Below are 21,740 nucleotides of genomic sequence, written 5' to 3'. Positions count from 1 at the left end.
CGGCATTGCACAATTGCACGTCGCGTACACAATTAATGACATGTTGCGGACAGCCATATCGGCGACAATGTTTAGCTTTTAGTGCCAAATGATAAGAGTCTGAGGCGGAGTCTCAAAAGAGAATGTTGAATATTTATTGTGCAAAAATCACAACAGATACGACTGCTACTGAACGGAGCCTTGTAGACAGACTGAGTAGTGAGTAGGGTATATCTGCAGAGCCAGTGGGTAGCGAGTGCAGCAACGTATAATGTCCGTGTGGATCATTGGAGTAGGGTATATCTGCAGTGCTGAAGCCCCATACTCATTGATTAATGATACTAATACAAATCTATACAATCACCTGTTGTTGAATAAATACCATTACTTTCTAGTTATGACTAAAAAACAGTATATATAAAACAGTATTTGTTAAAAAAAAAAAAAAAAATTATATTTATAAAAAAATTATATAATATTTTTTTTTTTTTTATGTATGCACTGGTATCGGATAAGTATCGGTATCGGCCGATACCCAAAGCTTAGGTATCGGAATCGGATCGGAAAGGAAAAAATGGTATCGGAACATCTCTACCAAGTTACCATTTCTCAAAAAATATAAATAAATACAGAAAATAAGCACTCGTTCACTCAGTGGACATTTCTAGCTCAATGCGAGGTCCGCTGCTGCTGGCTAATAATACGGTCAATACGTGGGGAGATCTTTGACAAGGCAACACGCATGTCATCATCAAGGCTCAACTTGGCCCTATATTTTGTTTTCAGAGCTGTCATGGATGAAAAGCCAGCTTCACACAGATATGTGGGGCTGAATGGTATCAACACCTTAACTGCAGCATCATGAGATACTTGGTACTCAGCACCACACTCTGAAACTAGCTCTCCAGGTGGTATCAGATGAGATTTCAATGAGTTCTTCCAAGAGTTTGGATGGAGATGTGTCAGGAAGCTTTGTCTCAATGTTGTCTGTAAAGTCTTTTTTTATCCAGAGTGACTTAATGATTTTCAGATTTTTAGAAATGGTCAAACTTATCCAAATATGGTATTTTCATGGAAAACAGTGCAGCTGCATCAGATAGCACTTTAGGGATAATTTTCTGTAATCCAAAAAATAATTTGGATTCACTATAAAGTGCCTGTTCACTATAAAGTGCCACGTTTTGATATATTGAGCTTTAAACTTTAAGTAAATTTTTTGGAACACGCAACCTAAAACACCTTCCTCTCCCAAACCGTTCCTGCAATTGTTTTATGTTGCATGATGATCATGGATACATTTATTATGTATTGTATTTTTTATGTTTAAATATCAACATAATCTGTCTGTCCACCCTCAGTACATTTACTATCAATATAATATAGTAGTCTGACTTCATCATATATTTTCAAACGCACACACATAGAGGGAGAATGCCCCCCCCCCCCCTCCTTCCCAGTCCTCCTTCCAAGTCCCCACCCTGCTGTTCTCTGTCGCTCTGAACAGGGCTTGTTGTTAGCTTATGCTAAAGGGACATTAATTCCGGTCTTAAACACAACGTGGCCACAAAGGAATGGCAAGGATTCAAAGCATGTTATATGCATTTGACCCGTTGTGGAATAAAACAGCAGGGATTTGTTTTGGGTCGCAAAAACACTATCCTTGCTGTGTTTCAATGTCCGCGTTCCAGATCCAGAGTACGCTACTAGTACTGCTGAGCTGAGAGACGCTAAGCTCACTGCTCAGCCTGCTGTGTTGAGATGCATCCTTATTGGCTGTGTGCTGTAGAGCGGATATGAGTCACGACACCACGGAGTTTCAAAATAAGAGTATCATAATGACCTAAATGTTGCTAGCTTTCGGAGCCTAGTTATTTAGCTGGAGCTGCGCGTGGGCAGAAATGAGACCCGCTATAGGATTTTCAAAATAAGACTGTTTGTCATTCTATATTTTTAAAGAACATTGCCAGGCATCTCGCGGAACCCCTGGCAGCTCTCCGCGGAACCCCTGTGTGCCGGGGAACCCCTGTTGAAAACCGCTGTCGTAAACGACTCTAAAAGAAAAGCTACCAGGTGAGGCCTGCGTCATAAGCGACTGTAAAAGAAAAGCTACCAGGTGAGGCCTGCGTCGTATAAAAGCTACCAGGTGAGGCCTGCGTCGTAAACAACTCTAATAAAAGCTACCAGGTGAGGCCTGCGTCGTAAACAACTCTAATAAAAGCTACCAGGTGAGGCCTGCGTCGTAAACAACTCTAATAAAAGCTACCAGGTGAGGCCTGCGTCGTAAACAACTCTAATAAAAGCTACCAGGTGAGGCCTGCATTGTAAACAACTCTAATAAAAGCTACCAGGTGAGGCCTGCGTCGTAAACAACTCTAATAAAAGCTACCAGGTGTGAGGCCTGCGTCGTAAACAACTCTAATAAAAGCTACCAAGTGAGGCCTGCGTCGTAAACAACTCTAATAAAAGCTACCAGGTGAGGCCTGCGTCGTAAACAACTCTAATAAAAGCTACCAGGTGAGGCCTGCGTCGTAAACAACTCTAATAAAAGCTACCAGGTGAGGCCTGCGTCGTAAACAACTCTAATAAAAGCTACCAGGTGAGGCCTGCGTCGTAAACAACTCTTAATAAAAGCTACCAGGTGAGGCCTGCGTCGTAAACAACTCTAAAAGAAAAGCTACCAGGTGAGGCCTGCGTCGTAAACAACTCTAATAAAAGCTACCAGGTGAGGCCTGCGTCGTAAACAACTCTAATAAAAGCTACCAGGTGAGGCCTGCGTCGTAAACAACTCTAATAAAAGCTACCAGGTGAGGCCTGTGTCGTAAACAACTGTAAAAGAAAAGCTACCAGGTGAGGCCTGTATCGTAAATTACTCTAATAAAAGCTACCAGGTGAGGCCTGCGTCGTAAACGACTCTAATAAAAGCTACCAGGTGAGGCCTGTGTCGTAAACGACTCTAATAAAAGCTACCAGGTGAGGCCTGCGTCGTAAACGACTGTAAAATAAAAGCTACTAGTTAAGGCCTGCGCCATAAACAACTCTAAAATAAAAGCTACCAGGTGTGAGGCCTGCGTCGTAAACAACTCTAATAAAAGCTACCAGGTGAGGCCTGCGTCGTAAACAACTCTAATAAAAGCTACCAGGTGAGGCCTGCGTCGTAAACAACTCTAATAAAAGCTACCAGGTGAGGCCTGCGTCGTAAACAACTCTAATAAAAGCTACCAGGTGAGGCCTGCGTCGTAAACAACTCTAATAAAAGCTACCAGGTGAGGCCTGCGTCGTAAACAACTCTAATAAAAGCTACCAGGTGAGGCCTGCGTCGTAAACAACTCTAATAAAAGCTACCAGGTGAGGCCTGCGTCGTAAACGACTCTAATAAAAGCTACCAGGTGAGGCCTGCGTCGTAAACAACTCTAATAAAAGCTACCAGGTGAGGCCTGCGTCGTAAACAACTCTAATAAAAGCTACCAGGTGAGGCCTGCGTCGTAAACAACTCTAATAAAAGCTGCCAGGTGAGGCCTGTGTCGTAAACGACTCTAAAATAAAAGCTACCAGGTGAGGCCTGCGTCGTAAACGACTGTAAAATAAAAGCTACCAGGTGAGGCCTGCGTCGTAAACCACTCTAAAAGAATATTCATGGCAATATTCATGACATACCACAGGTTCTCGTGTATTATTGCTTAAGTGTACAAAAAAGGACAAGACAGGGAATCGCTGCTATACACGCATATTATTTCTGACGGAGAGCGCAGGAAACATTCACAACAGTCTTACATAGGAAGTTGCATAACTTTATAGCTATGTTCAGTTCCGCTGTTTTATAGAGTCGGCAGTTTATGAGGATTCTGCAATGTCGCAGGTCAGGTCAATCTGTCCAACATTCTCCACCTTCCTTTCTGAGGTTTCTGTGGGTTGGATGGAAGGGTGATCTCTCTGAAGCAGATGTTGTTTTTTAATGTTCCAAATGGACCAAAATGCCAAACCTGAGAAGTTACATATAATAATAAAACTTTATTTGTATAGCACCTTTCATACAGAAACTGCAGCTCAAAGTGCTTCACAACAGAAAAAAGACAGGCATAAAATGAGCACATAAAGTGTAGACATATAAAATCAGTTTTTCACATTAGGATCTAACATCCCAACAGGCCACCTTGTTTATGGTTTGATTCAGTTTAAAAAATAGACAATAATAGATAGATATTCTATTGAAGATAGAATAGACAGAGTAAAATAGTGCAATGGTGCAGTGTAATAAGTAGTAGAATAGACATGAAATGAGCACATAAAGTGCAGACATAATCAGTTTTTTTTTTACAGTGCAATAAAACATTTCTGGATTATTGTTCAACAGTTCAAAGTCGTCTTTACCTTCTCTGTTTGGTATCTTTCCTCCTGTTTGATACCCACTTTGACCCTTCGAACCTCCTACTCGGGGCAAACCTCCCACTCAGGGCAAACCTCCTTCTCTCACGGCACAGTTCTAGGCCGGAGAAGCTACATATCCCTTTCACTGCCACACAACAAAGGGTTAACCCTTTCACTACCACACTACAGCCGGTTAACCCTTTCACTTCCACACTACATAAGGTTAACCCTTTCAATACCACACTACAGACGGTTAACTCTTTCACTACCACATAGGGATGCCCCGATCGATCGGCCAGCGATCGGTATCGGCCGATATTCAGTATAAATATGAGATCGGTGATCGGTGATAATGCTTTATTTTCGCCGATCGTCAAAACCGATCGAAAAACATGATCCAATTCTTAGCGGAGATCTCACCGCTGACTTCTCTCTCGGACACACAGCTGCCTGCAGCGTACGGCCCCTCCTCCTCCCCAGCCCCTCCCGCACTCGTGTAAACAAGAGGCTCCTATGCCTCGCAGTCTGCTATAGTCTGGTGCATGCGACGTGAACTAACGTTGGCTACCTACCGAGCTAACGTTACTGTTTAAATTAAATGACCCAGTGACTACATGAGGCATTGTCTAACGTTATCTAGCTGGCTAGCTACTGATAGCTGCTGATATCAACAAATGCTCCAGCAATAGTCGAGTGCATGATAAGTTACCTCCGTTGACTCGGTAGCTCACGTTAGCTCACGTTAGCTCTAAACTAAATAGTTCACTGAGGCGTTGTCTTAACGTTATCTAGCCAGCTAGCAGTAGCTACAGATAGCTCCTGATATCAATGTCTTATAACATTGATTCGATGCATATTCGAGCTGAGGGCATGCTGAATGCGACTTATACCAATAGGGTCCAGCTGCAGCGCCGGAGAATCCTGGCCGTAGCTGGAGGCTACTCGAGTACACAGTGGAGGTGTTTGCAGATAACGAGCATTTTGACTTGTTGCGTGGTGGCGATGTCTCGCAGATAATACAACTACAAGTACAAGTCTAATTATATAATATATATATTTTATTAAAAAAATAAAATAAATTATATAAAATTTAAATTTTAAATTTTTTAATCAAAAACGATTGGTATCGGATCGGTATTGGCCGATATGGCTCAAGACGATCGGTGATCGGTATCGGTGGCAAAAAACGTGATCGGGGCATCCCTACTACCACACTACAGAAGGTTAACCCTTTCACTACCACACTACAGAAGGTTAACCTTTCACTACCACACTACAGAAGGTTAACCTTTCACTACCACACTACAGAAGGTTAACCTTTCACTACCACACTACAGAAGGTTAACCTTTCACTACCACACTACAGAAGGTTAACCCTTTCACTACCACACTACAAAGGGTTAACCCTTTCACTACCACACTACATAAGGTTAACCCTTTCACTACTACACTACAGAAGGTTAACCCTTTCACTACCACACTACAGAAGGTTAACCCTTAACCGTCTGTAGTGTGGTAGTGAAAGGGAGATATAGTGCGTTCTGTGAAAACATGCGTGTCCGTGCTGGTGCTAGGCTTGCTCAAAGCTTACATAAAGTGCTCGTATGGCCCATGTTGACAGTAATAATGGACGGCGGTCACGGTAGCAGCCAGCGCTCTGCATCGACCAGCTGTGTCAACTCTGCAGTGTGCGTTTCTTAATAAGACGAAACAACAACCGCTGTGTCCCGTAGCCCCCCCCCCCCCCCGACACCGGCAACAGCTGCGACACACAACCTCGCTCCGAGAGAATAACGTTATGAAACGGCTAGACAAACGGTGCCTTTTGTCTTATCATCAGTATTTTCAACTTTCCTCCCAGATAGATTAAAAGGGGAATGCCACTCTTTTTAGGAATTCACATTTTGTTATTTCCGTGCCCTAGGACAGTTCGATCAATATTTGTGTGTGTGTGTGTGTGTGTGTGTGTGTGTGTGTGTGTGTGTGTGTGTGTGTGTGTGTGTGTGTGTGTGTGTGTGTGTGTGTGTGTGTGTGTGTGTGTGTGTGTGTGTGTGTGTGTGTGTGTGTGTGTGTGTGTGTGTGTGTGTGTGTGTGTGTGTGTGTGTGTGTGTGTGTGTGTGTGTGTGTGTGTGTGTGTGTGTGTGTGTGTGTGTGTGTGTGAACAGAGGTCATTCATTCCTCTCCTGGGCTGGAACATGTACCTCGAGCTGGTTCTGAACCACGAGTCCTGGGCTCGCCGGCATGAAAGGTCGACAGTGATACCGAGGGAGACTAAATCAAAAGCACACGCTTGATTTGGTCAAATGGCAGTTTTTTATGAGGAGTGAGCTACACACACACACACACACACACACACACATCTCTCTCCTAAGGCTTGAAATCAGGGAGAGAACCCTACAATTTGTCACGTCACCTGGATGTAAAATCCAGCAGGCTGTTACGTGAGTGTGTGTGTGTGTGAGTGTGAGAGTGAGAGAGAGATCAAAATGACCAGGAGTGTGTGCCAGCGTTGCAGTACTCGAGGCCGGTCTCATTTTGAAGGTTTCAGAATTGACTGTGTTTACGTTCTACTTTTGTCTTGACTAGGACAGCGCACACTCTGAATCTGAATTTGAGACCAGTCAATGTCAGTGTTTCCCCTAGGATTTTTTTTCGGGAGGGGTGGTAGGCCCCCAAAAACGACTAGTGTTTTCGCGGGGCGCGTGTGTCACGGATACGTGGTGTCACCAGTGTCGTCATAGACTCACTGCGCAGTAAGGCCGTTGTTAGTATCGGTGCATTTCTCTACACTGAGCTGAAATGAAACGATTGCACATAAATTAGGTAAATAAATATTAACAAGGTGATTGATTGAATGAACATTTTATTAACGGATTGCAGAATGGGTACAATACAGTACGGCTCAATACACACAATTGTTAACACTTTTGAGTGCCAGCAGGGGGCGCACGATTTAGCGCTTGAGTGCCAACGCTGTAGTCAATGGGAGGGCGAGCACATTTGCGAACGCATAAACTATATCTTAAATTATGCCTATGTGTCTAATAAGCCCGTCACTTATCAATGACTTGTTTGCAGTCAACATTGTCGAAACGGATTGTTTTTTAATCGTTACATTTCCGTTTTATACCATTTTGAAAAACGCTCGTTTTTTGAAACTTCCAAAAAAATAAAACGATTCTCCAGGAATCGCGCTTTACTGGAATACACAAAACACGTTGTAATTTTTCGGCCTATTTATGAATAGTTTTCAAATAAATGCTAGATTATCGATAGTATATGTGTACTTATGCACGCTAGAGAAGCGGGCTGAAAAATCGATTATCTTATTTCCTGATCAGCACACACACACACACACATATGGGACACGCTGAGATATAGGTGAAAAAAACTCTGATTATCCCAAGACTGGTAAAATAGATTCCTTACCTCAGATCAGATGTTCTCCAAAAAGATTATTCCAATTCCTGATCGCCATTCCAAATATCGATCGCGTTTATTGATCCAACGATGGGTACTGGAAACACATATTCCACACTTTTCTGCGGCTCGGCAATGAATGGGATCGTCTCCGGTTACATGCCTGACAAGTAAAATGTGGATTCCTGACTATTTTTTTCCCATCCATTTCATTCAGTTCAATCCGGTATTTTCCCTGTTCGAGCTCAGATAGATCCCCACTGGTAACGTGAGGCTAGATTGATGAAACATTTATGGAAATCGATAATAAATTTTTTTACGATTAAATAACGAGATTTCTCGTTCTTGGCACTCGACGCATGGCATGAACTAACGAGATTTCTCGTGGCTGGCACTCAAAGTGTTTTAACACTTTGGTTGCCACGTGTTAACATGGTAAAAAAACGTGGTTGGATGCCAGCACCCACTTCAATGATAGCGCTGTGAACGCATAATCTCTGTCTTAAATTATGGCTATGTGTCTAATCTGCCCGTCGTTTATCAATGACTTGTTTGCAGTCAACATTGTCGAAGCGGATTGTTTTTTAACTCTTTCAGTGCCACTCACGAGATTTCTCGGATTTTTATTTTTTTTTTTTTTTTTTTGCGATCTGAAAAATTATTGCATCACCCGAGCCTACCCGAGTATAGCCGAGGGGCGCCGACGATCACTGTGGAAAAAAGCGCCCCCTGTCGTCTCCCAGATGACATAAGTGATTTTGGAATGGACTCAATGAAAATGAATGGGGAAAAAAATCCGGTACTCCACATTTTCCAGTTCACTGATCCAGCCGGGGTTACCACAGTTCATTCTGGAGCCTCAGATCCCCGCGGATCATAGAGATCTACTGTGTCGCGTTGGATCCATACACTTATCGATTTTTTCGAATGGTGATCAGGAATTGGAATATACCAGTTGGATACCATCTGATGTCAGGTAAGGACTCTGTGTTATCAGTGGTAGGATAATCGGAGTAAGTTTGATGAAGTTATAAGCTGTTTTGTGAAATGTCTTCTTTCGGTTTCACTGTAAAAGTCCGAGAGGAAATCAACGGGGCGATTATCAGTGCGCGGCCGTAATGTGCGTGCGTGCACGTATAATATTGATCATCTAGCGTTTATTTGAAAACGATTCATAAAAAGGCCGACGAATATCAACGTTGTGGAATATTCCACTAAAAGACGATTTTCATAGAATGCTCCAGAATGAGCTGTTTTTTTATATCAAAACGGGGGCTTTTCTAACTGCTCTGAAATGGAAACGACGCGATAAAAAAACAATCTGTCTTCACAGCACTGACTGGAAAATAGTCTTTGATAATGCGATGGGCAGATTAGACACATAGCCATAATTTAAAACATAGATTAGGCGATATTAACGTTAACATTGGCGCCGATGGTGGCATTCAAGCGGTAAAACGGAAAACCAGGCGTGGCACTGAAAGAGTTAATCGGTTCATTTCCGTTTTATAGCATTTTGAAAAGCCCTTGTTTTTCAGGAAAATATATAGATTCCGTAATAAACACCCTTTACTGGAATATTCTGGCATACACAAAAAACGTTGTCATTTTTGGCCTATTTATGAATCGTTTTCAAATAAACGCTAGATTATCGATAGTATATGTGTACTTATGCACGCTATAAGCGATCTGAAAAATATATTCTCATTTCCTGATCAGCGCGCGCACACACACACATAGGGCACACGCTGATATATAGGTCAAAACAGATCCGATTACCCCAAGACTGGTAAAATAAATTGCTTACCTCAGATCAGATGTTCTCCAAAAAGATTATTCCAATTCCTGATCGCCATTCCAAATATCGATCGCGTTTATTGATTCAGTGTTGGGTACTGTAAATATGTATTCCACGTTGTTTTGCGGCTCGGCGATCACTTGGATCCTTCAGTTGGCTTGACGGTAAAAGTCAAATGAGGAAACTGCCCCCCCCCCCCCCCCCCCCCTTCATCAGTCTAATCTAATGGGGTGCAGTTACACAGGGAGAGACGATATGGGGCGGTATTTTCCCAATGGAGCTCAGAGAGAGTCTGCAACACTAGCGCTTGATTGATGAAATATGAATTCAAATCGCTAATAAAAAGAAATACGACAAACAAACGCTATATAGCGTTGCTGGCATTCAACCGGCGGCATGAACTAACGACAAAACGCGTCCGTGGCACTCAAAGTGTAAGGGGATGCAGACCAGAGAAAGACTTTTGTCTTGTTTACATCAGGGTCCCCCATTTTCAATTCATAATGAATTGTAAGTAAGGGTGCAATTGGCACCGTGCAATCCATTCTTTGTGGATCTAGCCCTGAGACTTGTTACGCGCGATGCTATTCAGTCTCGGAGTTGTCTCGGAATGGATTTGGAATTTTTTTATAAATTCTTTTCTCAAACTCTTTGAGCTCTAGTCTTGGTCTTGACTCAAACTCTCTGAGCTCTAGTCTTGGTCTTGACTCAAACTCTCTGAGCTCTAGTCTTGGTCTTGACTCAAACTCTCTGAGCTCTAGTCTTGCTCTTGACTCAAACTCTCTGAGCTCTAGTCTTGGTCTTGACTCAAACTCTTTGAGCTCTAGTCTTGACTCAAACTCTCTGAGCTCTAGTCTTGGTCTTGACTCAAACTCTCTGAGCTCTAGTCTTGGTCTTGACTCAAACTCTCGGAGCTCTAGTCTTGGTCTTGACTCAAACTCTCTGAGCTCTAGTCTTGGTCTTGACTCAAACTCTCAGTCTCGGGTCTCGACTACAACACTGGAGTCTGGCTGCTTAGTCATGCGCTCTTTTTCCATAGGGGAGAGAGAGAGAGCTCAGGAAGGAAGCATGGGGGTGTTGTACTAATAACCTCTTTGTTATTGGCAAGAAGAAAATGCTGACAGTGACTGTAAGATACAAGGGTGTGTGTGTGTGTGTGTGATGACAAACCATAGCTTCCGTCATGGTGCCAGAGGGGGAGAGAAAAGCACTACTTCGAATGCAGTGTATCTATTGTGTTTGTGCACCAATGCAATTCTCTCTTCCCCCATGAAACCTCTATCTGACAATCTCTCTTCATGCTCTCTCTCTCTCTTCACTCCCTCTTCTCTCCTATCTCTCGCCCATTTGTCCTCTATCTCTACCCCCTGTACCTTCTTTTTCTCTCTCTCTCTCTCTCTCTCTCTCTCTCTCTCTCTCTCTCTCTCTCTCTCTCTCTCTCTCTCTACCTCAATTCACCTTCTCTGTATCTTCCTCCCTTCTTCTCTACACCACACTCTTGACTCTCTTCCTCCCTTCTTCTCTACACCTCTCTATCTTCCTCTCTTCTTCTCTACACCACTCTCTCTCTTCCTCCCTTATTCTCTATACCACTCTCTCTCTCTTCCTCCCTCCTTCTCTATACCACTCTCTCTCTTCCTCCCTCCTTCTCTACACCACTCTCTATCTGCCGCCCTTATTCTCTACACCAGTGTTTTCCAACGGGGGGTACGCGTACCCCTAGTGGTACGTGGGTGGTCCCCAGGGGGTACTTGAAAAGATAAAAAAAAATATCTTATTTTTTTATGTACAGGAAAACTGTACCCAAATAATGAATAATGCATGCCAAAATTTGGGGAATTCAAATTAAGTAATAATTTATTGGCTATACTTGTTCTATCGCGTGACGTTTAGCTTCCCGCCGGACTGTCAGGTGTAACTTACACAGAGCATCATCATTGTAGTGGCGTGCTGGTTTTCTTGCTAGCTAGCAAAATATCAAGCCTCTTTCAAAATGTCTGTTAACATTATGGATCGATGGCTGAGTCGAGCTGGTTCATCCAGCAACAACAGCACAGGTGATACTGCTGAATCAGGAGAACCCGTTCAGAAGAAAAATTAAACGAGAGAAAAAAGAGAAGGTGAAGAATCGTCAGTTTGGTGAACATTATGTGCTCTCTGGATTTAGTGTCACAACTACTGTACAGAGCGACCGCAGCCAATGTGTTTCCTCTGTGGCAACGTGCTTTCGAATAATAGCATGAAACCATCCATTTACATCTTTTTATATTCAGATCTAATTTTATTGCCTATATTTATGTCTTTCTGCTATTACCCTACCTATACCTCCCCTCCCCCATGCTGCTATGACGCCCACATTTACCCAAGGGGATCAATAAAGGAATATCTCATCTGATTGCATCATATCATATCGCATCGTACCTCATCTCATCTTATCTTATGTTATCTTAGTTTTGTAGCGGTCTTCAGTGCTTTGTTAACTTAATGTTACAATGGGAATGAGGTGATGATGTCAGACCTCAGAACTAAAACTTTACTTCAATAAACTGCCAACCTGTGTGACCATGTGACTTTATCCAGGTCATCCACTCACACACACACACACACACGCACACGCACACGCACACGCACACACACACTTTGGGGGTACAGTACTCAAAAAAGGTTGGGAACCACTGCTCTACACCACTCTCTCTTCCTCCCTTATTCTCTACACCACACTCTGACTCTCTCTTCCTCCCTTATTCTCTACACCACTCTCTCTCTTCCTCCCTTATTCTCTACACCACACTCTGACTCTCTCTTCCTCCCTTCTTCTCTACACCAATCTCTCTCTTCCTCCCTTATTCTCTACACCACTCTCTCTCTTCCTCCCTTATTCTCTACACCTCTCTCTCTTCCTCACTTATTCTCTACACCTCTCTAACTCTCTTCCTCCCTTATTCTCTACACCACTCTCTCTCTTCCTCACTTATTCTCTAGTCTACACCTCTCTAACTCTCTTCCTCTCTTATTCTATACACCACTCTCTCTCTTCCTCCCTCCTTATCTACACCACTCTCTCTCTTCCTCCCTCCTTCTCTACACCTCTCCCTCTCTTCCTCCCTTATTCTCTAACTCTCTCCAACTCTTTCTCTCAGATGACACCAAAAAGCAGACTAAACGGGAGAAGCGGAGGCCTCCAGGCACAGTGGAGTTCATAGTGAGTACTGTCCTGTTGTCTAGACACACACACACCGTCAACACACTGTAATACACACACACAAGTCACACACCATCAACACACACTGCTGCACACACCATCAATACTACTCACCTCTCACTGTAACACACACCCTGCTGCCTAGACACACACCATCAATACTACTCACTACAACTGCACACAAATTAGAGATTGTCTTTAAAACATTCCGTGCCAGGCCTCTATTGCTTTCAGGTGTGCCCGCTCGTAGCCTTTCAGGTGTGCCCGCTCCTAGCCTTTCAGGTGTGCCCACTGAACCTGACTCACTTGAATTTAATCATTTAGATTATTATTTGCCTCATTTGCCCCACCGGCTTTCACCGTTGTGTTTTCTTTTTATTCTTTTGGGTTGTTGAACTTTGTGGCAAAGACGGTAGCCAACGTGGATATTTCCAAACCGTTAATCATTAACGCATATATGGACAACAACACTGCTTAGCTTAGCTTTTTCTCCTTGTAAAAAAGTGTAAAGAAAGAGAATGTTAAGTGTCTTTAGGCCTTTCTCGTTCACAGTTGACTGATCATGAAGGCTAAGGGCTTGTGTCAATATATACTGTATATAGCTTTTTTTCTGGGCGGCAGCGTCTTTTAACCCTTTCACTGCCACACGACAGCCGGTTAACCCTTTACTATCACACAACCGACGGCGATGCTCCATCATTAGCTCCGCATCCGTGGAGCTAATGATGCTAATGAGGGAGCATCGCCGTCGGTTGTGTGATAGTAAAGGCAAGGGCTAACCTTCTGTATTGTCACAGTGAAAGGGTTAACCGGCTGTCGTGTGGCAGTGAAAGGGTTAAAAATTATTCCCAATGACGAGTTGGAGCAGCACGCGACCGCCTAGAGGAAAAGCGTTGCACCCGGCTTCTTTATTCTGGTAGTCGACTACCCCCCTGAATGCCCCCCCCCCCCCCCCGACTACCCCCCCGAATGCTCCCCCGACTACCCCCCCGAATGCCCCCCCGACTACCCCCCCGAATGCCCCCCCCCCGACTACCCCCCCGAATGCTCCCCCGACTACCCCCCCGAATGCCCCCCCGACTACCCCCCCGAATGCCCCCCCGACTACCTCCCCGAATGCCCCCCCGACTACCCCCCGAATGCTCCCCCGACTACCCCCCCGAATGCCCCCCCGAATGCTCCCCGACTACCCCCACGAATGCTCCCCCGAATGCTCCCCCGACTACCCCCCGGAATCCCCCCCCCCGACTACCCCCCCGAATGCCCCCCCCGACTACCCCCCCGAATGCGTCCCCGACTACCCCCCTGAATGCAAAAATAATTAAATAAATAATAATAATATTATAAATCATAATTCAAAAATAAAAAATTTATCATTCCATTTGGGCTGTGGGGGTGCTTAATGTCTGAAGGAGTCGACTGAAGGCTTCTTGTCCTCTGCGAAAGCATGGTCCACTGATGGATAAATCTTGATATTTGTGAAATCCTTTCAGTGCCTCTGTGCCTGTTTTCTTAGGCAGTTAGCCTCGCTGGTATGCGCGCCATTAGCGTTAGCCACACTTCTAGACCTCTTTTGCTTTTGGAAAGAATGATAAAAAAAGAATGGCATTCGACTAAGAGGTTGGCAGTCGACTACGGCTCCTTTCAGTCGACTAGTCGAGGTCAGCCCTACTGGCTTGTCATGCTTTACGTGTGTGTGTGTGTGTGTGTGTGTGTGGGGGAACGACGACGACGACAAAATGAATAAAGGATCCGTTGTCTTATTGCAGGTAGGACCCAAGGACACACTAAACAGCATTGCACTTAAGTTTAACATCACCCCAAACAAACTGGTCCAGCTCAACAAGCTCTTCTCCCGCAGCATCTACCCCGGTCAGGTGAGATCTCAGTAACGCACACTACCGTTTTGCTCTTTGTTGTTTTTATTTATTTTTATTCTAACTGGCTACAGTGTCTGTCCGTCACCCTTGCAGAAGCTGTTTGTTCCTGATGTGAGCCAATCGGAAGCAGACTCGGAGTCTAAAGGCTCCTGTGATCCCGCCTCCACGAATGGTGTGTCGGAGAAAGGATCCTGTGTAAGTCATGTCCTGTTTGTAATACTTCCTTGATGTTAAATACATTTTCAACCAGGGACGCACCGATGCCAATACTAGGATTGGATATCAATACCAAGCTAAAACAGGGTATCGGAGGTGGCTGGGTAGCGCAGCGGACTAAGCGGCTGCCTACCACCGCAGAGACACTGGTATCGAATCCAGCTGTCAGCGGTACCTCCGGCTTGGTTGGTCGTCCCTACTAACCAATTGGCAGTGTTAGCGGGTGGGAAGCCGGCGGGGTGTGTATCCTGGTCGTTGTAAACAGCGACTCCTACAGGTCGTTCGGGGCGCCTGCTCAGCGAGGGAGGGAACTGGGGGAAGTAGTGTGAGCCTCCCACGCGTTACGCTCCCCCAGTGAGAGTCCTCGCTGTCGGGTGAAAAGAAGCGGCTGGCTGACTCCACATGTATCGGAGGATACATGTGATAGTATCTATCAACCCTCCCTAGACCGGCAAGTGAGGGGCAAATGCGCGCAACGACCAGGAAGGGGAGGGGGGAATTGGCATAACGACAAAAAAATTGGGATGGGAGAAAAACACAGAAAAAGGAGGAAAAAAAGTAGTTAACAGGTATCGGTATCAGAATTTCACCAATAATAAAATCTGATACCAAAATACGTGTGTAACGAGCCAGAAATCAAAACAATGTCACATGACTTTATTTTCCTGTTCCGACAATTTTTTTTGTTTATTTGTTTATTACATAATAATAATAATTCATTACATTTATATAGCGCTTTTCTAGACACTCAAAACGCTTTACAATGTAGGGTGGAAATTGCCTCCTTCACCACCACTGGTAGCACCCAACCTTGGGCGATGCAGGCTCAATGGCTGCCATTACACTGGCACCAGGCACACATCACATCACACATCACAATGGCTGAACGGCTCAGGAGACAGGAATTGATATCAGCCAATTAAGGGGAAGGGATGATTAGGTGGCCTTGTCGTCAGAGACCTTATTGGGAATTTGGCCAGGAACATCGGGGAACCCCCTACTCTTTGATAGGCGTCCTGGGTTATTTAACGACCGAATTCAGTCAGGACCTCAGTTTAGCGTCTCATCCGAAGGACAGCAGTTGCAGCTGTATGGTGTCCCTATCACTGTAACAGGGGCATTGTTACTGACTGGTCCAGAGGACAGAGTGCCCCCTGCTGGACAACAACACCACTTTTCGACAACGGCCTTGACCGGGGATCGAACCGGTGATCTTCCGATCATGAGTCCGGAGCTATACTCATGTAGCCAGGCAGCTGCCAGACATGATTTATTATATCTCACAGGCTTCACACAAGGTCCTTGAAGTGCTTAAAGTGCTTGATTTTTTACCCAAAAAAAGTTGAGGCCTGGAATTCCTTGAAAACGGCAAACATTTTTTTAAAGTCCTTGAAATTCAAATCAACCATTTGCATTAAAAGTTTTGTTCATCCATGATCAAATTGTTCTCAATCAAGACTTTTTTTTTAATCTAAAGTGTAACTAATTGTGGGAAATTGGTTTTAAGCCATAAATATTGGATCAAAAAAAATATATATAAAAGTTAAAAGTTAATGTTTTAAAAGTTCATTTTAAAAGTTAATTTTGTATCCCTTTAACACATTGCCCGCCGGGGGTTATGCCCATCTAATGCCCCTCTCTGCCAGCGCTGTAAGCCTATGGATATGTTTACCTTCTTTGCAGGGCTATAACTTTAAAAATTGTATTGCTATATTGACATTACTATGGCCCATTCAACATCAATTATCTATCGTTCAGGATGTGGGAACATTATACTTTTTCATTCATACATTCATACAAAAATACCTTCGAATATAAGTATGTTTTTATCGTTTTCTGCAGTAATTCCTAGAACGTGAGTTATAGGCCTAAACGATCGATTGGCGTTTCTTCCCTATACACGCTATAGTAAAAAATTCAAATTTATATGATCGGTATACGTTATGCTTCATCATCCGTGAAGGAAAGGGGGGGGGGTCGTTTATAATTCCCCGATCATCAGTAAATGCTTTATGTATATTGATCAGATCGGTTTGCTCACAAGGAAACTCACAATCGGGTTGAAAATAACGTTATATTCCTCTTACCGTGGGTCAATGAGACTGGCGGTGAAATATCCCAAGTACACGACGCCGATCGCCTAGGTCCATTTCCGGTTTGTATGTCGCAATAAACGCCGAAATCATATCGATTATTATGTTTAGAAAGCGATCCATTATGTACATAATGTCTGTCGGGAGTCCCGCAACCATATGTGACGGCCGGATGATTTTCATCGACTCACATCGGCCACATCCTGTAGGCGAGTGTAACTCGCCCGACCATCCACCAGGCGGCGGTATTGAGCCGTCGTTGCTGTCACCTATAGGGTCCAGCTGCAGCGTCGCGGGTGTATATATGAATTATGAATGCCATGGCAAAAAAATTTAATATTGATCTCAATAACGCTGGACAGTGTGGTCTGGCGGTCAACGCATGGCGGCCAATAACGCTGGAAAGCGTTTCCGGCGCTGGATGTGTTAAATGCCCTTTTAAAATGGAGAAATAGTGCTTGGAAAACTACTTGAAAATCCTCAAATTTCATTTTGCAATGTCTGTGGGAACCCTGATCTCAATATTCTTTGTCCAGTGACTGATGGTCAGAAGACTATACTGTTCAGTGATGGATCGGATCAATACTCTGTTATTGGCTAATACTGAAAGTATAGGTACTCTGACTTGGTATTGGCAGTGAAAAGGTTGTATTAGTTCATCCCTATTTCCAACCAATGCGGCATATTATCATAAACGATGATACAAATAAATGTTTACTTTGTATTTTTTAATTCTGTCTTGTATTTTAAGCGTCAAGAATAGTTGAGTATGTTTGGCTGTGTGCATGTTGTTTGGCATTTTACGTGTATGTATATTTTGAACTCTGCACTGTTTGTATTTCATGTTTTTTTCACATTGTCTATAAATAAATACATTTTATAAAATAATAATAATTTGATGATCACTGGATGGTGTAATGGATTACAAAGGTATGTAAAATATGTGGTTATTAGCAACATGTTGATGCGACTCTTGCCTCATGATGTCCTTCAGAACGGAGAGTCACATGACCGATCGGGGAAACCACTGCGACGCGAGCTGACTCCACCCTCGGAGGACGAGAGTCCCACCACGGTCAAGTTCCTCAAGATGAGCTGCAAGTACTTTACTGATGGCATGGTGAGTGGTACTTTACTGATGGTGTAGTTAGAGGTACTTTACTGATGGTGTAGTTAGAGGTACTTTACTGATGGTGTAGTTAGTGGTACTTTACTGATGGCATGGTGAGTGGTACTTTACTGATGGCATGGTGAGTGGTACTTTACTGATGGTGTAGTTAGAGGTACTTTACTGATGGTGTAGTTAGAGGTACTTTACTGATGGTGTAGTTAGAGGTACTTTACTGATGGCATGGTGAGTGGTACTTTACTGATGGTGTAGTTAGAGGTACTTTACTGATGGTGTAGTTAGAGGTACTTTACTGATGGTGTAGTTAGTGGTACTTTACTGATGGCATGGTGAGTGGTACTTTACTGATGGTGTAGTTAGAGGTACTTTACTGATGGTGTAGTTAGAGGTACTTTACTGATGGTGTAGTTAGTGGTACTTTACTGATGGCATGGTGAGTGGTACTTTACTGATGGTGTAGTTAGTGGTACTTTACTGATGGCATGGTGAGTGGTACTTTACTGATGGTGTAGTTAGTGGTACTTTACTGATGGTGTAGTTAGTGGTACTTTACTGATGGCATGGTGAGTGGTACTTTACTGATGGTGTAGTTAGTGGTACTTTACTGATGGTGTAGTTAGTGGTACTTTACTGATGGTGTAGTTAGTGGTACTTTACTGATGGTGTAGTTAGTGGTACTTTACTGATGGTGTAGTTAGAGGTACTTTACTGATGGTGTAGTTAGTGGTACTTTACTGATGGTGTAGTTAGAGGTACTTTAGTGATGGTGTAGTTAGAGGTACTTTACTGATGGTGTAGTTAGTGGTACTTTACTGATGGTGTAGTTAGTGGTACTTTAGTGATGGTGTAGTTAGTGGTACTTTACTGATGGTGTAGTTAGAGGTACTTTAGTGATGGTGTAGTTAGAGGTACTTTACTGATGGTGTAGTTAGAGGTACTTTACTGATGGCATGGTGAGTGGTACTTTAGTGATGGTGTAGTTAGAGGTACTTTACTGATGGCATGGTGAGTGGTACTTTAGTGATGGTGTAGTTAGAGGTACTTTACTGATGGCATGGTGAGTGGTACTTTAGTGATGGTGTAGTTAGTGGTACTTTACTGATGGTGTAGTTAGTGGTACTTTACTGATGGTGTAGTTAGAGGTACTTTACTGATGGCATGGTGAGTGGTACTTTACTGATGGTGTAGTTAGTGGTACTTTAGTGATGGTGTAGTTAGTGGTACTTTACTGATGGTGTAGTTAGAGGTACTTTACTGATGGCATGGTGAGTGGTACTTTACTGATGGTGTAGTTAGTGGTACTTTAGTGATGGTGTAGTTAGTGTAGGCAAAAGGGTAGGCAATTATAAGCCTCGGCTTCAGCCTACACTTTTTCGGTCATTTAATTTTTTCCGTTTATTTGGAAGCTCTACTACTATGCTTTGTTAAAAAAAAGGCCGAAATAAAATCATTCATTCATTCATACTGCAGGGTGTGGTGGGAGGGGTGATGATCGTGACGCCCAACAACATCATGTTCGACCCCCACAAGTCGGACCCCCTGGTGATCGAGAACGGCTGCGAGGAGTACGGCCTGATCTGCCCCATGGAGGAGGTGATGTCCGTGGCGCTCTACGACGACGTGTCCCGCATGAACCTCAAGGACGCCCTGCCGTCGTAAGAGAACCACCCGGACCGCCCGCGCCATGACACCCTCTCACTCCCCTCTCACCCGGACCGCCCCGCGCCATGACACCCTCTCACTCCCCTCTCACCCGGACCGCCCCGCGCCATGACACCCTCTCACTCCCCTCTCACCCGGACCGCCCCGCGCCATGACACCCTCTCACTCCCCTCTCACCCGGACCGCCCGCGCCATGACACCCTCTCACTCCCCGACACCCGGACCGCGCGCGCCATGACACCCTCTCACTCCCCTGGTTCCCTTCTTCTCTGACACCCTCTCACTCCCCTTGTTCCCTTCTTCTCTCACTCGGACCGCCCTGCACCATGACACCCTCTCACTCCCTGACACCCTCTCACTCCCTGACACCCTCTCACTCCTCTTGTTCCCTTCTTCTCTCACCCGGACCGCCCTGCACCATGACACCCTCTCACTCCCTGACACCCTCTCACTCCCTGACACCCTCTCACTCCTCTTGTTCCCTTCTTCTCTCACCCGGACCGCCCTGCACCATGACACCCTCTCACTCCCCTCTCACCCGGACCGCCCGCGCCATGACACCCTCTCACTCCCCGACACCCGGACCGCGCGCGCCATGACACCCTCTCACTCCCCTGGTTCCCTTCTTCTCTCACCCGGACCGCCCCGCGCCATGACACCCTTTCACTCCCCGACACCCTCTCACTCCCCTGGTTCCCTTCTTCTCTGACACCCTCTCACTCCCCTGGTTCCCTTCTTCTCTCACTCGGACCGCCCTGCACCATGACACCCTCTCACTCCCTGACACCCTCTCACTCCCCTTGTTCCCTTCTTCTCTCACTCGGACCGCCCTGCACCATGACACCCTCTCACTCCCTGACACCCTCTCACTCCCCTTGTTCACTTCTTCTCTCGCTGGCTCTGTTTCTGCTCTGCTCTCCTTTGCTGCTCTCTTTTGATGTGTCTCTCTCTCTATGTCTCTCTCCCCTCTCTCTTTCTCTATCTCTCTCGTTCTCTCTCCCCCCTCTTTCTTTCTCTCTTTCCCCCCCCCCCCCTCTTTATATCTCTCTGCCTCTCTTTCTCTCTCTCCCCCTCTTTCTCTCTATCCCTCTCTTTCTATCTCTCCCCCCCTCTCTCTCCCTCTCTCTCTTTCTCTCTTCTCCCTCTCTCATTCTCTCTCCCCCCCTCTCTCTCTCCCTCTCCCCCTCTCTTTCTCTCTCTCCCCCCTCTCTCTATCTATCTATCTCTCTCCCTCTCTCTTTCTCTCTCCCCCCCTCTCACTCTCTCGCTCTCTCTCCCCCTCTCTTTCTCTCTCTCCCCCCTCTCTTTCTCTTTCTCTCCCCCCTCTCTTTCTCTCCCCCCCTCTTTCTCTCTCTCCCCTCTCTCTCTCCCTCTCTATCTCTCCCTCTCTCCCCCCTCTCTTTCTCCCTCTCCCCTCTCTCTCCCCCCGTCTCTAGATTATTTCATAACATTTGGGCAAATGTTTTGTTGTAATTGTGTGATATGTTGGACAGGATAGCAGGAATCTCTGTCTCTACCTCCTGCAGGTCGCAACGATGGCGGTCTTTGTTTTCTTGGCTTCCACGATTTGTCTCCCTTTCTCTATTTCTAATTTATGATCACACTATATAATTAGAAATCGTTTTTCTTTCTTTTAAAGCCCTGAGTTCAAGGTAATTTGCCAATTTGATGTCTCTGTTTAGTTGCTTATAGCATTCAGTTTTGGTTTGTGATTAAATTTAAGTTTTGTGTAATTCGATTTTTAGGTGGTGGTCTCTCTCTTTCTCTCTCTCTCTCTCTCTCTCTCTCTTGGTTCTTGACCTTCTTCTGCTGCTTCTTATGTCTTATATGTTGCTCTCCTCTGTTAACCCTTTCACTGCCACACTACAGAAGGTTAACCCTTTACTATCCCACTACAGAGGGTTAACCTTCTGTATTGTCGCAGTGAAATGGTTAACCATTTGGTACTGCGGCAGTGAAAGGGTTAATTCTCTAGCTGGTTTGCTGTTGGATCTTT

At 44.8% G+C, this 21,740-nt stretch overlaps 1 protein-coding gene across 2 annotated transcripts in view; it reads left to right on the top strand.

Moving 5' to 3' along the window:
- ncoa7b (nuclear receptor coactivator 7b) overlaps window positions 1–21,740 on the top strand; it is a 96,048-nt gene that overhangs the window by 34,921 nt on the left and 39,387 nt on the right. For both annotated transcript variants that reach the window (XM_084330607.1, XM_084330606.1), the window contains exons 4-8: window positions 12,703–12,764; window positions 14,534–14,641; window positions 14,738–14,839; window positions 17,948–18,073; window positions 19,553–19,737. In XM_084330607.1, the coding sequence (XP_084186733.1) occupies window positions 12,703–12,764; window positions 14,534–14,641; window positions 14,738–14,839; window positions 17,948–18,073; window positions 19,553–19,737 (583 nt within the window). The remainder of the gene's footprint in view (window positions 1–12,702; window positions 12,765–14,533; window positions 14,642–14,737; window positions 14,840–17,947; window positions 18,074–19,552; window positions 19,738–21,740) is intronic.

This window comes from Notolepis coatsorum (genome assembly GCF_963971535.1).
Source record: "Notolepis coatsorum genome assembly, chromosome: 15".
NCBI classification, from domain to species: Eukaryota; Metazoa; Chordata; class Actinopteri; order Aulopiformes; family Paralepididae; genus Notolepis; species Notolepis coatsorum.
The sequence above is the reverse complement of the archived record's forward strand: the minus strand, read 5'-3'. Positions and strand labels throughout refer to the sequence as shown.